The 15,874-nt window shown below is 37.6% G+C and overlaps 1 protein-coding gene across 1 annotated transcript in view; it reads left to right on the forward strand.

The window, feature by feature from the left end:
• Positions 1–11,080, forward strand: part of LOC103192049 (60S ribosomal protein L12-like) — a 72,856-nt gene extending 61,776 nt beyond the window's left edge. The window contains 1 exon segment of the mRNA XM_007934959.1: positions 10,863–11,080. Coding sequence (XP_007933150.1) covers positions 10,863–11,080 — 218 coding nt within the window.
• The last annotated feature ends 4,794 nt before the right edge of the window (positions 11,081–15,874 follow it).

Genomic DNA, 15,874 nt, shown 5'->3' on the forward strand with positions numbered 1-15,874 from the left:
TTTCAGAGTGGTTGGTAGGGGTAGCTGCATACCATCTATTCTTCTGGTCTCAAAGTCATGAAGGTTGTGGTTTGCTTTCATCTGTCTTTGACTTTCTTCACTCTTCTTTGCTCCAGAGAGAAAGCAATAGTTGCACCTTACATGGCTACTTACAAACATTAAAGACCCCAGTCACCACTCACCAAAGCAAGAGATAGAACCTTTTCTTTGTTGAATATGTTGTATCAATTGACCTTGATGTTCCCTGAGACTATGGTCCTGAGCCCCCAGACTCAGTGACTCCTTCCTTCAAGATATTTGATTATGGCTAAGAAGTTTTCAAAAGTTTGTCCCCTGTATGGTCTACTGTTTTCTTAAAAATAACTCAAAACCAAATGCAGCAGTAGTATATCAACAGAGTCTGACAGAAATTCAAGTGTGATACAGAAGAGAATGTGGATCATTGCTGATATCAGATGGATCTTGGCTGAAAGCAAAGAACACCAGAAAGATGTTGTGTTTTATTGACTATGCAAAGTTATTTGAATGCAGGAATCATAACACATTCTAGATAACATTGCAAAGAATGGGAATTCCAGAACACTTAATTGTGCTCATGAGGAATCTTTACATAGACCAAGAGGCAGTAACACTTACTGATGAAGATTAAAGATTACAGCCTTCGATATGGATTACACCTCAACATAAAGAAAACAAAAATCCTCACAACTGGATCCAATAATGAACATGATGATAAATGGAGAAAAGATTGAAATTGTCAAGGATTTTATTTTAACGGGATCCACAATCAACACCCATGGAAGCAGCAATCAAGAAATCAAATGATGATGGGCAAACCTGCTGCAAAAGACTTCTTTAAAGTGTTAAAGAGAAAATATGTCACTTTGAAGACTATGGTGAGCCTGCCCAAAGCCATGGTGTTTTCAATAGCCTCATATAAATGTGAAAACTGGACAATGAATAAAGAAGACCACAGAAGAATTGATGCATTTTAGTTGTGTTGGCAAAGAATATTGAATGTACCGTGGACTGCTAGAAGAATGAACAAATCTATCTTGGAGGAGGTACAGTGGGAATGCTACTTAGAAGTAAGAATGGCTAAACTCCCTGGAGAAAGATGGTAAATAAGGGTAAATAGAGGATCATTGAAAAGGGGGAATATCCTCAATGAGATGGATTTCATACAGTGGCTTCCATACTGGGCTCAAACATAGCAACAATTGTGAAGATGGCACAGGACTAGCCAATGTTTCATACTGATACATAGGGTCACTATAAATCAAAACCCACTCAACAGCACCTAACAACAACAACAACATTCTCTATTGTATTCATGGATATATGTGCAGAATATCCTCTGTCAAACATGTATATGTTCATGAGAATACTCTCATTCAACTTCTCACACCTGTTCAGCTAGCTGTGTGTCTATCATATTATAGATTATGATTATCACTGTTATTGCAGGATTGGATCAGTAATAATATTTACCTTTGTTGCATTTAACTCTTGTGCTTCTCCCATTGCCTTCCTCTGCCTTGATTATTTTGTGTTGATCTTCTTATCATATATTGCCTTTCCTTTTACCCTTGTTAATATGTGTCTAGTTTCTAGTTTATAATCTACCATCCTTCTTCCTCCCATCCCTGATAACCCTCAAAGAATGTTTCTTTCTGTGTGTAAATCTATTCTTGAATTTTACAGTTGTGGTGTCATACAATATTTGTCCTTTTGTGATTAATTTCACTCAGCATAATGTCCTATAGGCTCTTCCATGTTTTGAGGTGTTTTGCAGATTCATCATTATTCTTCAATGGCGTATAGTATTCCATTGTGTGTTTATACCCTAGTTTGTTTATCCATTCATTTTTTGATGAATGGTTGTTTCCATCTTTTTGTTATTGTGAATAGTACTGCAGTGATGATGGGTGTGCCTATATCTATTTGTCTTATGACTCCTATTCTGTGGGATATATACCTAGTAATGACTTTGCTGAATCATATGGTACTTCTATTTCCAACTTAGATTTATTCCTAAGTATTTCATCTTTTCGTGGCTATTATAAATGATACTGTTTTCCTGATTTTCTTTTCAGAGTTTTCTTTGTTAATATAAAGTAATCTGACTATTTTTTTCCCCATAATATATTATCTTTTATTGTGATTTAGCTGAAAGTTTGCAGAGTAATTAGTTTTCCACTCAACAGTTCATACACATTTTGTTTCGTGACATTGATTACAATCCCCATAATATAGCAGTACTTTTTCCACTTTCTCCCTGTGGTTACTATTTCCCTTTGTCCTTCTTATCCATTCCTGCCTTCTAATCCTTACCCCTGGGCAAACACTGCCCCCTTGATTTCTTATGTTTGTTCTAAGAAGTGCACACATTTCTGGCATTATTGTTCACTTCATAGACTTGTGAACTGTTTGGCTGAAAGTTGAGCCATCCGAGTGAGTTCAGCCCTGGGCCTGAAGGGTGACTAAGGGCTATCATCTTGAGAGTTCCACCAGTCTCCATCAAACCAGTAAGTCTGTTTTTTTTTAAATTATTATTATTTTGAGATTTGTTTCACTTTTTCACACTCCATCCAAGATCTCCTATTGTGATCCCTTTCAAAGTGGTTGGCAGTGGTAGCTGGGCACCATGTAGTTCTTCTGGTCTCAGGGTCGTGAAGGCTGAGGTTCATGTGGTCTACCAATCCCCTGGAATAATTGCTTCCATGTGTCTCTGCTTTTCTCCACTCTTCTTTGCTCTGTGTGAAGAGAGACTAATAGTTGCACCTTAGATGGCTGCTCACAAGCTTTTAAGACCCTAGTTGCTACTCACCAAAGTAGGATGTAGAACAATATCTTTATGGACTATGCTATGTCCATTGACCTTGATGTCCACTGTGACTATGGTCCTGAGTTCATAGGTCCAGTGACTCACTCCCTCAAGGATCACCTATTATCTTTTTAGAGGTAAAGTTTTAAACTGGTTAATATGAAAATATTTATCCATATGACAATATGATGAGTAAATGCTTTTCTTTCAGATTAAGTCCAATGCAGGGCACCATGTTTTTGAAAAATTAGATAATAAACTATTTTTAAACTAAAAGAAAGGAAACTCAGTATCTTTGTAAAAATTGAATAGTTTGACTGGACCCAACCTACGAGTCTTTTCACTGCTATTCCCCATCATCCACTTCCCAATCTTGTAGTTGTTGTGGTTAGATGCCTAGGAGATGATTATGACACATAGTGAGCCTGTGTGACAGAGTACAACTGTTCCATAGGGTTTTATTGGGTGCACTTTTTACAGGAAGTAGATTGTCAGGTCTTTCTTCTGTTAATCTGACTGATTTTTGGATATTGATCTTGTACCCTGTCACTCTGCTGAATCTGTCTATTAGTTACAATATTTTTCTTGCTGAGTCTCTGGAATTTTCTATGTATAGGATCATATCATCTGCAAACAGACACAGTTTGGCCTCTTTTTTTTTGCCAATCTGGATCCCTTTCATTTCCCTTTCTCGCCTTACTGCTCTGGCTATGAATAACAATACTATATTGCATAGAGTTGTGACAAAGGGCATCTTTGCCTAGTTTCTGTTGTTGTTGTTATGTGCCATGGAGTCAGACCTGACTCACAGCAACCTCTCTTTGGGTTTCCGAGGCAGTAGCACTACAGAAGTAGATTGCTCAACTTTCTTTCAAGGAGTGGCTGGTGGGATTGAACCACAAGCCTTCTGGTTAGCAGTGAAGTGCCTTAGACACTATGCTACCAGAGAATTCCTTCAATCTATTTCCATTGAGACTAATGTTGGCCATTGGTTTTGTACATATGCCCTTAATTATGTTAAATTTTTCTTCTATTCCTACTTTGTTGAGTGTTTTTATCAGCAATGAGTGTTGGGTTTTGTCAAATGCTTTTTCTGCATCAATTGATAGGATCATGTGGTTATTTTCCTTTGTTTTGTTTATACAGTGGAGTACATTTATTTATTTAGTTAGTTAATTAATGTTGAACTATTCTTGCATACCTGCAATGAATCTCACTTGGTCATGATGTATTATTATTATTATTTTTGATATGGTGTTGGAATTCTATTGGCTAGGATTTTCTTGAGAATGATTGCATCTATCTTCATGAGGGATATTGGTCTATAATTTTTTTTTTTTTTCAGTGATATCTTTGCCTGGCTTTGGTATCAGGGTTATGCTCACTCCACAGAGTGCTTTTTCATGTAGTTCCTTGTATTCTATATCCTGGAATAGTATGAGTAGAACTGGTGTCATCTCTTCTCTGAATATACAGTGGAATAGGCCAGTGAAGCTATCTAAGCCAGAACATTTTTTTGTTGGGATTTTTTTTTTTTTTTTTTTAATGACATGTTCATACCTGCCTTTGTTATTGGTACATTCAAATTTTCTACATCTGTTTGTGTTAGTTTAGGTAGTGTGGTAGTTAGGGTTGCATGAAACTTGACTGACCTCTGATTTTGAGTGGTTCGGTAGCTGGATGTAGTTTTTCCCCATAATGAGTTTGGACATGGTGTAATCACCTTCATGGTAGACTCTCCTGTGAACAGTTAGTTAATCAATTGAAGGAAAGTTGCCTTTGGGGTGTGGCTTGCTTCCAGTATATATAGAAAGGATCCTGTATTTGGTTCAGTCTTCATCTTCAGTTTCTGGACTTGCACCAGTGGTCAGTGTGTTGCCTGCTGATCTTAGGATTGTTCTATTTTACCTACTGATCTTAAATTCATCAGCATCAGCAGTCAGTAGCTGTGTGAGTCAAGAGATACTTCAAGTGGGCCTGAAAGCAGAGCTGAAGCCCAAGGTAAAGGGGCCTCTACCCAGCCCCTGGAACTGGCAGTCAGAATTTGGATTTCTAGTCCCCTAAATGATAGGCAAATAAATTTCTATTTGTTAAAGCCATCCACTTGTAGTATTTCTGTTATAGCAGCACTAGAGAACTAAGATACATAGGTAGTATGTTTCCATTTCTCCTAAGTCTTCAAATTTGTTTGGACACAGTTCATACTATTCTATTATTATCTTTTTTATTTCTGTTGGTTCTGTTTTGACATTTCCCATTTCATTTCTTATTAGTGTCATTTGCATCTTCTCTTACTTTATAAGGTATGACAATAGTTTGTTGATTTTATTAATCTTTCCAAAGAGCCAACTACTAGTGTTATTGATTCTTCTGGTGACTGTAGCCTTTTTTTTACTGCTTCTTTTTCTTTTATTTTCTAATTGTTGGAGTTGTTGGGTTAAAGTTTTGATTTAGGTTCTTTCTTCTTTTGTGATGTGTGCATTTATTATTATAAATTGTTTTCTGAGTGAGCACTGCTTTTAGAGCAGGAATGGCAGTATTAATTTCTGATAAAATAAACTTTAGGCAATAACTAGCATAAAAGATAAGGAAGTGCATTGTCTGGTGATTAAAGGTTCAGTTGAACAAGAAGACATCAATAATATCTATACACTTAATGAAAGAGCCCAAAAATACATAAATTAAACTTTAACAGAATTTAAAAGAGAAATAGACAATTCCACAATCATAGGAGGGGATTTTAATACATGACTTTTGATAAAGGAAGAATAACTAAAAGAAATTCAACAAAAACACAGAAAACCAAAAGCAAAACCAAACTCACTGCCGTTGGTCGTATCTGACTCACAATGACCCCTCTTTGGGTTTCCGAGGCAGTATCACTGCGGAAGTAGATTGGCCAACCTTCCTTTCGCGGAGTGGCTGGTGGGTTTGAACCGCCAGCCTTCTGGTTAGCAATCAAATGCCTTAGACACTACACCACCAGAGCTCCCAAAGACACAGAAGAGCTAAGCAAAACAATCTACCAATTTGACCTCATAGACGTATAAAGAACAGTCCACCCGACAATGGCACAATATATATATTCTTTTTCAGCCCACATGGAACATTCTCCAGAATATATTAAACCACAAAGCAAGCTTCAATGCATTCAAAAACATTGAAATTCTACAAAGCATCTTCTCAGATCACAATGCTACAAAATTAGAAATCAATAGCAGAAAGAACAAGGAAAAAAATAAAATACATAGAAACTGAATAAGACTCTGCTTAAAAACTACTGGGGAATAAAAAATAAAAAGAAATATTATTCATTTTTATCAGTGTAACAAAACCTCAAAAAAAATTATTCTAAATTACATCTCTAAAAGAAACTTAAAATGTGTGCAGAAGATAGGGTTATGAAAGTGTAATAATTTCCTACCTCTGATGTTATTATCAGATTGTATTATAATATTTCCTTCAAAGAGGTTTATTCTGTTTGAGTCAAGGGATTTTTTATTTCATTTTTTTAATTTATTTTATTACTGGGTATTTACTTCTATTACTGAGTTATAGAAGAAATTTAAAAATGAAATAAAAAATCCCTTGACTCAAACAGAATAAAGCTCTTTAAAGGAAATATTATAATATAATCTGAAAACAGCAGAAGTAGGAAATTATTACACTTTCATAATTCTATCTTCTGTACACATTTAACATTTCTTTTAGAGAAGTAATTTAGAACAATTTTTTTCTTTTCTTTTTTTTAGGTTTTGTTATACCGATAAAAATAAGCTATATATATATATATATTTTTTTTTTTTCCCAGTCTACTTTTCAAATGAGCCAATTTATACAGAACATCTCCAAGTTACTGAAATACTCAGATCATCCTCAGGGTATCATGCCATTTAGAATGACAGGTACACATAGGAAGCCATTTTTCTGGAAGAGGATAGAGCTTAGACTTAAAACTACTCCATGAAAGTTTTCAGAGTTAGTTATGGTCTCTATCCTGATGGCAGACAGAGAAAATAAAAATAAAATAGACACAATCTTGTTGATCAGAGCCAAGCTCTCAGGACAAATTTAACAAATTGAGATAAAGGATAACCACAAAGTAACAATATGTGGAGCCAGTTCAAACAACAGGCTTATAAGGTCTATGATTGTGATTTCCTACCTTAAGATTTTCCTTTTAGTGATAATCAACAACAGCATAACACTCTTAAAATGGCACCATACAAACAAGGCAACAGAGAAACACATACACACAAAAAAGTAGATACTTTAATTCTAAGCTCTTTTTATTAAGGTCAACCCATTTATATAGAAAGGAAAACAGGTTCTAGTCCAGGCCCATAATTTTATTAACTTGTTAGAGCATTAGATGGAGGGATCGTAGACTTTGCTGACTGCTAAACCCATTTTAAAAACTACCCAAGGCCTCTGTTGAACCACCTGACTTCCTTTATTAGATTCAGTCTGTTTTCCCTTAGGCCTAGTATAAAGAGAGTATTCAAATAACACAAAATAGACTTACCAAGAAAGGATGTCCAAAACTGCTCAGATGTAAATACAGGGAGTTCAACATAAAAGGAATGAAACTTGAACCCAGGAGAGAGTCACCAAGTTCCTCTGCCATGGTGAAGTAACAACTGGGGCCTTGTGGGTGCCTTTATATGACTTCTCACAAAAACAGTGGAGGAACCTCAGTGATCATCTTTGGATCTTGCTTTTAACACCAAAAACTGTTGAAAAATAATCAAAATTCAAGGAAATTGAAACACCGTGTTTGTTTTGAGCACTTAGTCTATATGCATGTAGGAGACCATTCTGATATTGGAAAAACAAGCAAATACTGTTTAATGTAGGCTAGTGTGGGAGTTCTGGTAGCATAGTAGCTAAAGCACTTGACTGCTCACCAGAAGGCTGGCGGTTCAAACCCACCAGCCACTCCTCGGAAGGAAGGTTGGGCAATCCTACTTCCGTAGTGATACTGCCTCGGAAACCCAAGGAGGGGTCGCTATGAGTCGGGGCCGACTCGACGGCACATAACAACAACAACAACAAGTGTGATAGTTGGAGTTGTGTGTCAACTCGGCTTGACCACAATTCTGTGTGGTTTAAGCAGTTGTGATGTGGTTATCCCCATGATGGGATCAGATGAACATGTTTTAAACAGCCAATCCGTGGAGATTTAGTTTTCTTAGGGGTGTGGCTTGCTTCCAGTATATTTGTGGACATCCTGGGAAAAGAGACATTCTTCTGTGGATTGGGATTCTCTTGTGTTGCCTACAATAGTCCGTGAGCAACAATCCAGCATTCGGCCTGGAGATCTTGGATTCGTCATTCATTGGAGTCAACAGCAGGTATATACTGCCTGCCAACCTTGAGCTCCTCGGCCCCTGCAGCTGCAAGAGTCAGGAAAAGCCTCCAACTTGACATTTGATCTAAGAACTTTGGACTTGCCAGCTTCTATAAGTGCGTGAGCCATTTTCCTAAGATAAATTTCTTTCTCTCTCTCTCTCTGTAAGTTTTACTGGTTTTGTTTCTCTAGAGAACCCAGTCTAACACAGCTAGTTACAATGAATATATAAAGAGAAAAGGAAAGAGAGAATAAAAAAAATTAACCATTGACTAATTTTAATGTAGGAGCTCTGGTAGCATATTGCCTAAGGCATTTGACTGCTAACAAGAAGACTGGCAGTTCAAAACCACTAGCCACTCCTCAGAAGGAAAATTGGGCAATCTACTTGTGTAGTAATACCGCCTTGGAAACCCAAGGAGGAGTCTCTATGAGTCAGATCCAACTTGATAGCAGTGAGTAATTTTAATGCTATTGATTAGACCTTACCCCCGTTACTGAGATCAGCTGATATCAGGTTCCTACATGATATCCAGACTGGCTGCTGTCTCCCCCATTCATTTGCACAAATCTTTAAGTGTAGTGCAGAAGTTTTAAAATGATAAAAGATACCCTTCTCAAAGAAAGCAAGTGAAATTACCTAAAATTACATTGCTATTCTTTTTATTATATAAACTTAACTAGGTTGTGGTTAACAAATGTCTTTGTCACAAAATGGTTCATAAATGTTTGATCACTTTGTTAAACGTGGCCTCAGTTTCCTTATTATTAACACTTCTTAAACTAAGGGGAAAATAAAACAAGTTAATAGTTTTACAATTTTGGAGATCAGATTTTACTGTTAATTTTTAGTTTTATGAATCAGAAAAATTCCTTAAAAGTGAGATGTATGCTTTTAGTTTTTTTCACCCATCCCATCCTGGAAGATATAGGAAAGGAGAACAAAATAAGGGATTCATGTCTGACAAGGAAAAGGAGCTTCAAGTACCCTGAAGGACGATATTCTAGGACAGATCTCAACAGGAAGTGGCATATTTCCTAAGGCATTTGACTACTAACCAGAAGGATGGTGGTTCAAACCCACCAGCCACTCCTTGGAAGGAAGACTGGGCAATCTACTTCCATAGAAATACTGCCTTGGAAACCCAAGGAGGGGTCACTATGAGTTAGGAATGACTTGATGGCAGTGAGTTTGGGTTTCTTTCAGGGACATTTATAAGGTTGCTATGACTCAAAATTGATTCCATGGCAATGGCTTAGGGACATGTAGCAATCTCTGGAGAAAATTGTGAGCTGCTGTATCAGACGTGTGTGTGTGCGTTGGGAGGGTGGTTTCTACTGACATCTAGAACTCCCCAGTGGAGGGGAGGGATGCTCCTAAATATTCTACAATGCAAGGACAGTCTCCTACAACAAAAGATTAACTGACCCAAACTGTTAATAGTGGGAAAAACAAAAGCAAATACTGTTTAAAACCCCATTCTAGGCTCTAAACGTTTGTGTAAGGAAAAATACAAATTGAAAATAAGAGGCTTGATGGGAAGAACTAAGATGGCATCCTAGTGATGCTCTGCCCAATTCCTCTACCATAAAGACCCAAAAAAACAAGTGAAACAGATACAGATGATCCTGAAACTCTGAGTATCAAATGAGGAGATAAAGAATTGGATTGAATGCCGATTGGAAAGGGAGATGGAGCAAGGACAGAGATGAGGGAGAAAGAAGAAATTACAGCCCAACAATGTGTGGATATTTTGAGTCACAGGAGGCATCCAAAACCACACATGGTTTTGGAGAGACAAGTTTCGTGGGATCCACATTGGGATAGAGACACAATGTGGAAAGATCTGGAATCAAATAAGATGAGCAGAATATGTCCTGAATCTGGGAGAGGAAAGTGTACGGAAACAGGCAAGAATTCCAGAGGCAAAGGCAACCACAGAAGAAGGAGGGAGCCAGTGAAAGATAAAACTACTGAGCCCTAGTGGTTTGCGTTAAGGGTCCATGCAAAGAGGAAGGCTTCTGGGCTGGCAGTTGGAAATAATAGATTCCAGGTGGTCCCTAACTTGTTTGAGTCTGGGCAGAAACTGGATAATCATCTGCACTCTCCTAGAAGTACACTAGGCCCACACCCATGAACTACAGCTGGAGAGGTGCTTCCTCTTCATTTCCCCACCATACCTTCCCATAGATGAGGGGTAAGCCCCGCTCTTGCCCCTACCAATCCAGTGGCTATAGATCCACCATGCTTCCCTGCTCATCTAGTTTTCTTGGGCCTCCTCCCTCTACCAGCAGCCACTAGCTGTGACATCACCAAGCAGAGCAAGCTGAGCATCTGTACCCTCTGCACACCCAGTGCCCCTGTGATTGACAAGTTGCATTCTTACTGAATGCTAGACATGCCCCTGTGGCCTCCACAGTTGGAGGTACATGCCAAGCTCCTGTCCCCACTGTGGGAAACAACTCCAACAGATCACATGACAGCCACCTGTTGCCACTGTTGCTGGCCAACCATAACTATACCAGTTCCTTTCTTTTCTTTGTTATCTCTTTTTTTCCTTTTCATTTTCCCACTTTTTCTTCCTGTTTTTTAAGTTTATTTTTGCCTTCCTCCTCTTCTTTTATTTTACCTATCTTTTTTCTCTCCTTCCTTTTTATTCTCTTTTATCCTGTCACATCCAACAGGAGGTGGACAATATATTCCCACTAGTCAGCCATACCTACCACCTACTGCCCTACTCAGCAGACAAGCACTGCCACCCATTCCGGTACCACAGGAGCAACAAGAAGGTGGACAACACCAGATCATCCCACCTGCAGCTCATGTTCACATTCAGCAAACAGAGATCCACATCTACATTCTTATCAGTTACTCCACATACCTAGATAAAGCAGACAAGTGATAGTAAAACAATGATCAAAGAAGCGTGCCTACCCTGCTCACCCAGATATATCAAAACAAAGCAAAACACAAAATTAGGGTGAAAAAATCCAACACATAATCAACAAATAAATACAGCAACTCCAAAACATCTCAGAGACAACAGAAATCTTCAAATCAAACAAAGAAACAGGACAAAATAGTGCAAACAAGTGACCAAAATCAAGAACCAGGAAATATTGTCAAAGAAGAACACATAATAGAACTACCTGATAAGGAATTTATATCTATATCTATCTATCTATAGCTGTATCTATATCTCTCCTTCCAAGAACTCAAGGAAACCACAAACAAAATCAAGGAAAACACAGAAAATACTCTAGAAGAATTCAGGAAAGAATAGCAAAATACCAAATAAACTGACAATTAGAAGTTCAGAAAATCAACACTACATGAATAGATAACAGATTGGAAGGACAAAAGAGTGGAATTGAGTCAATTGAAGAATGGATCAGTGAATTAGAAGGCAAATCTTTTGACACCAATTTTTATGAGGAAAAATCAGAAAGAAGAATGAAGAAAAATGAAGAAAGCCTAAGAATTATGTGACTATTATCAAGAAGAAAAATTTATGTAAGCTTGTTATTGTAGAACAGGAAGAAGCAAAAACAACAACAAAAAAAAATTTCAAACCCTTGTTAGTATAAAACTTCCCTAATATTATGAAAAAGAAAAGATTTCCATCCAAGGAGCTCAACAAATCTCATAGACTCTAAAAGAGAGTCACCAGGATATATCATACTCAAATTTTCCAAAACAAAAGACAAAGAAAAAATATTGAGAGCAGTTTCAGAAAAATGAAATGTTACCTCCAAAAGTAATCAATAATATTAAGCTCTAATTTCTCAGCATAAACCATGCAGGCATGAAGGCAATAGGATAACTTATTTCGACCTTGAAAGAAAGAAAAATTGCCAGCCAAGAATTATATGCTCAACAAAACTGTGCCTAAATATAATGATGAAAATAGGACATTTCCAGATAAACAGAAATAAAGGGAATTTGTGAAAAATCAAACCAATCTTACGAGAAATATTCACAGGAGACCATTGAACAGAGAAACAGTAACAAATACCTGAGATTAAGACACAAGAAAATATCACTCAGAAGCCAACACAGAAAAATATCTCAAAATTAAAATAAGCTTTCAAGACTGTAAATAGGAAACCAGAGACATCACTTTGTAAACAACAGCAAATATAAACCAAAAAGAGGGAATAAATGGTATAATTACAAACTTCCAAATGGAGAGGAAGTCAAGATGATGTCAAAATAGAACAACCTGTTTCAAACTTGTTTTTGTTGTTAAGTGCCATTGAGTTATCTACAACTCATAGCAATCCTATGTACAACAGAACAAAACACTGCCCGGTCCTGTGCTGACTTCACAATCCTTCCCATACCTGAGCCCATTGCTGCAGCCAGTGTGTCAATCCATTTTCTTGAAGGCCTTCTCCTTTTTCATTGACAGTTCTCTTTACCAAGCATGATATCCTTCTCCAGGGAATGGTCTCTTCTTACAACATGACAAAAGTAGGTGAGATGAAATCTGGCCATTCTTGCTTCCAAGAGCATTCTGGCTGCACTTCTTCCAGAACAGATTTGTTACTACTTTTGGCAGTCCTTGGTACTTTCAATATTCTTCACCAACACCACAACTCAAAAGTGTCAACTCATCTTTGTCTTCCTTATTTGTTGTCCAGCTCTCACATGCATATGAGGCAATTGAAAATACCATGGCTTGGGTTATGTGCACCTTAGTCTTCAAAAAGACATCTTTCCTTTTCAGAACTTTAAAGAGGTCTTTTGCAGCAGATTTGCCCAGTACAACACATCTTCTGATGTCTTGACTTCTGCTTCCATTTGTGTTGGTTGTGGAATCAAGTAATATGAAATCTTTGATTTCAATAGTTTCTCCATTACTGTGATGCTGATTATTGGTCCAATTGTGAGGATTTTCATTTTCTGTATGTTGAGGTGTAACCCAAAGTGTACTCTTCATCTACAGTAAGTGCTTTAAGTCCTCCTCACTTTCAGCATGCAAAGTTGTATCATCTGCGTATTACAGGTTGTTAAAAATGAGTCTTCCTCCAGTGCTGATGCCACATTTTTCTTCATATAGTCCAGCATCTCAGATTATTTGGTCAGCACACAGATTGAATAAGTATGATGAAATGATATAACCCTGATGCAGTCCCTTCTTGATTTTAAACCATGCAGTGTTCCCTTGTTCTGTTCAAACAACAGCCTACTGGTCTATGTACAGGTTCCTCATGAGTACAATTAAGTGTTCTGGAATTCCCATTCTTCTCAATATTATCCATAATTTGTCATGATCCACATAATCAAATGCTTTTCCATAGTCAATAAAACACAGGTTAACAATTTCTGGTATTCTTTGCTTTCAACCAAGATCCATCTGACATCAGCTATGATATCCCACATCCTCTTCTGAATCCAGCTTGCATTTCTGGAAGTTCTCTGTTAATATACTGCCTCAACAGTTTTGGAATTGTGCTAAGTAAGATTTTACTTGCTTCTGATATTAATGAGATTGTTCGATAATTTCCACATTCTGTGGGCTCACCTTTCTTTGGAATGGGTAAAAATATGGATCTCTTCCAGTCAGTTGGTCAGGTAGTTGTCTTTCAAATTTCTTGGCATGGATGAGTGAGTGCCTCCAGCATGGCATCTGTTTGTTGAAACATCTTAGTGGGTATTCCATCAATTCCAGAGCCTTGATTTTGCCAATTCCTTCAGTGCGTCTTTGACTTCTTGCTTCAATACATTGGCTCTTGATCTTATATCATCTCTGAAATGGATGAACAGTGACCATTTCAGTACAGTGACTCTGTGTATTCCTTCCATCTTCTTTTGATGTTTCCTGTATCATTTAATATTTTGCCCATAGAATCTTTCCAATATTGCAACTTGAGGCTTGAATTTTTCTTCAGTTCTTCAGCTTGAGAAATGCTGAGTGTGTTCTTCCCTTTTGGTTTTCTAACTACAGGCCTTCACATATTTCATTATAATAATTGACTTTATCTTCTTGAGCTGCTCTTTGAAATCTTCTGTTCAGCTCTTTTGTCCTGTCATTTCTTCCATTTGCTTTTGTTACTCTCTGTTCAAGGACAAGTTTCAGAGTATCCTCTGACATCCATTTTGGTCTTTTCTTCCTTTCCTGTCTTCTTAATGATCTTTTGCTTTCTTCATGGATGATGTTCTTGATGTCATTCCACAGTTCCTCTGGTTTTTGGTCATTGGTATTCAATGCATCAAATCTATTCTTTAGATGGTCTCTAAATTCAAGTGGGATATAATGAAGGTGGACTTCTTTTAATTGTCTTCAGCTTCAACTTGAACTTGCATATGAGTAGTTGGTGGTCTGTCCCACAGTCAGCTCCTGGCCTTGTTTTGGCTGAAGATATTGAGCTTCTTCATTGCCTCTTTCAATAGATGTAGTTGATCTGATTCCTGTGTACTCCATCTGGCAATCTCCATGTGTATAGCCACTGTTTGTGTTGTTGGAAAAAGGTATTTGTGATGAATAAGTCATTGGTCTTACAAAATTCTATCATGCAATCTCCAGCATTATTTCTATCACCAAGCTCATACTTTCCAACTATTGGTGATTCTTCTTTGTTTCCAACTTTTGCATTCCAATCACCAGTGATAATCAACACATCTTGATTGCATGTTTGGTTAATTTCAGACTACAGAAATCAGTAAAAATCTTTAATTTCCTCATCTTTGGCTTTACTGGTTGGTGCATAAATTTGAGTAATAGTAATAGTAACGGGTATTCCTTTTAGACATATGGATATTATCCTATCACTGACAGCATTGTACTTCAGGATAGATCTTGATACATTGTTTTTGATGATGAATGTCTTGCCATTCTTTTTCAATTTGTCATTCCTGGCATAGTAGATCATATGATTGTATGATTCAAAATGACCAAAACCAGTCCATTTCAGCTCAATAACGCCTAGGAGATCGATCTTTATGCATTCCATTTCATTTTTGACAACTTCCAATTATCCTAGATTTATACTTCATACATTCCATGTTCTGATTATTAATGGATGTTTCCAGCTGTTTCTTCTCATCTTGCGATGTGCCCCATCAGCAAATGGGAGTACCAAAAGCTTTACTCTATCCACATCATTAAGGTTGGCTGTGCTCTGAGGAGGCAGCTCTTTCCAGTCATATTTTGAGTGCCTTCCATCCTGAGGGGATCATCTTCCAGCACTATGTCACACAATGTTTCAGAACTATTCAGAACGTTTTCCATTAATATATCAGGCAGTGTTTCACTGCTATTCATAAGGTTTTCACTCAAAGAATTTCTTAATTCTTTGAGAAGTGGATGGCCTCTTGCTTCTTCTGAATCTGTCTTAGTCTGGAAGCTCCACTGGATTTTGTCCATCATGGGTGACCCTGCTGGCATTTGAAACACCAGTGGCATAGCCTCCAGCTTCACAGCAGCACTCAAGCCACCACAGTACGACAAACTGACAGAAAAGTTTGTCTCCCTTAGTTGTTCCAAAATGCTCTGCTCATTTCCTGGTCTCCCTAACCCTGCTCTCTTACCTGGCTTACCCCTAGGGCACATACACCCACCTTCTGCTGGTCCAGGGGCTGTCTTACTGTCTTACCTGCCCCTGAGGTGGCTCCCTGCATACAAGAAATACCTGCCTTCCACTGGTCCTGGGGCTGAAAATGTTGTAGACAAATTTATGGCAACACACTACTT

This window comes from Orycteropus afer, unplaced genomic scaffold (assembly GCF_000298275.1).
Source record: "Orycteropus afer afer isolate SDZICR_OR568_19922 unplaced genomic scaffold, OryAfe1.0 scaffold00023, whole genome shotgun sequence".
In the NCBI taxonomy this organism is placed as follows: Eukaryota; Metazoa; Chordata; class Mammalia; order Tubulidentata; family Orycteropodidae; genus Orycteropus; species Orycteropus afer.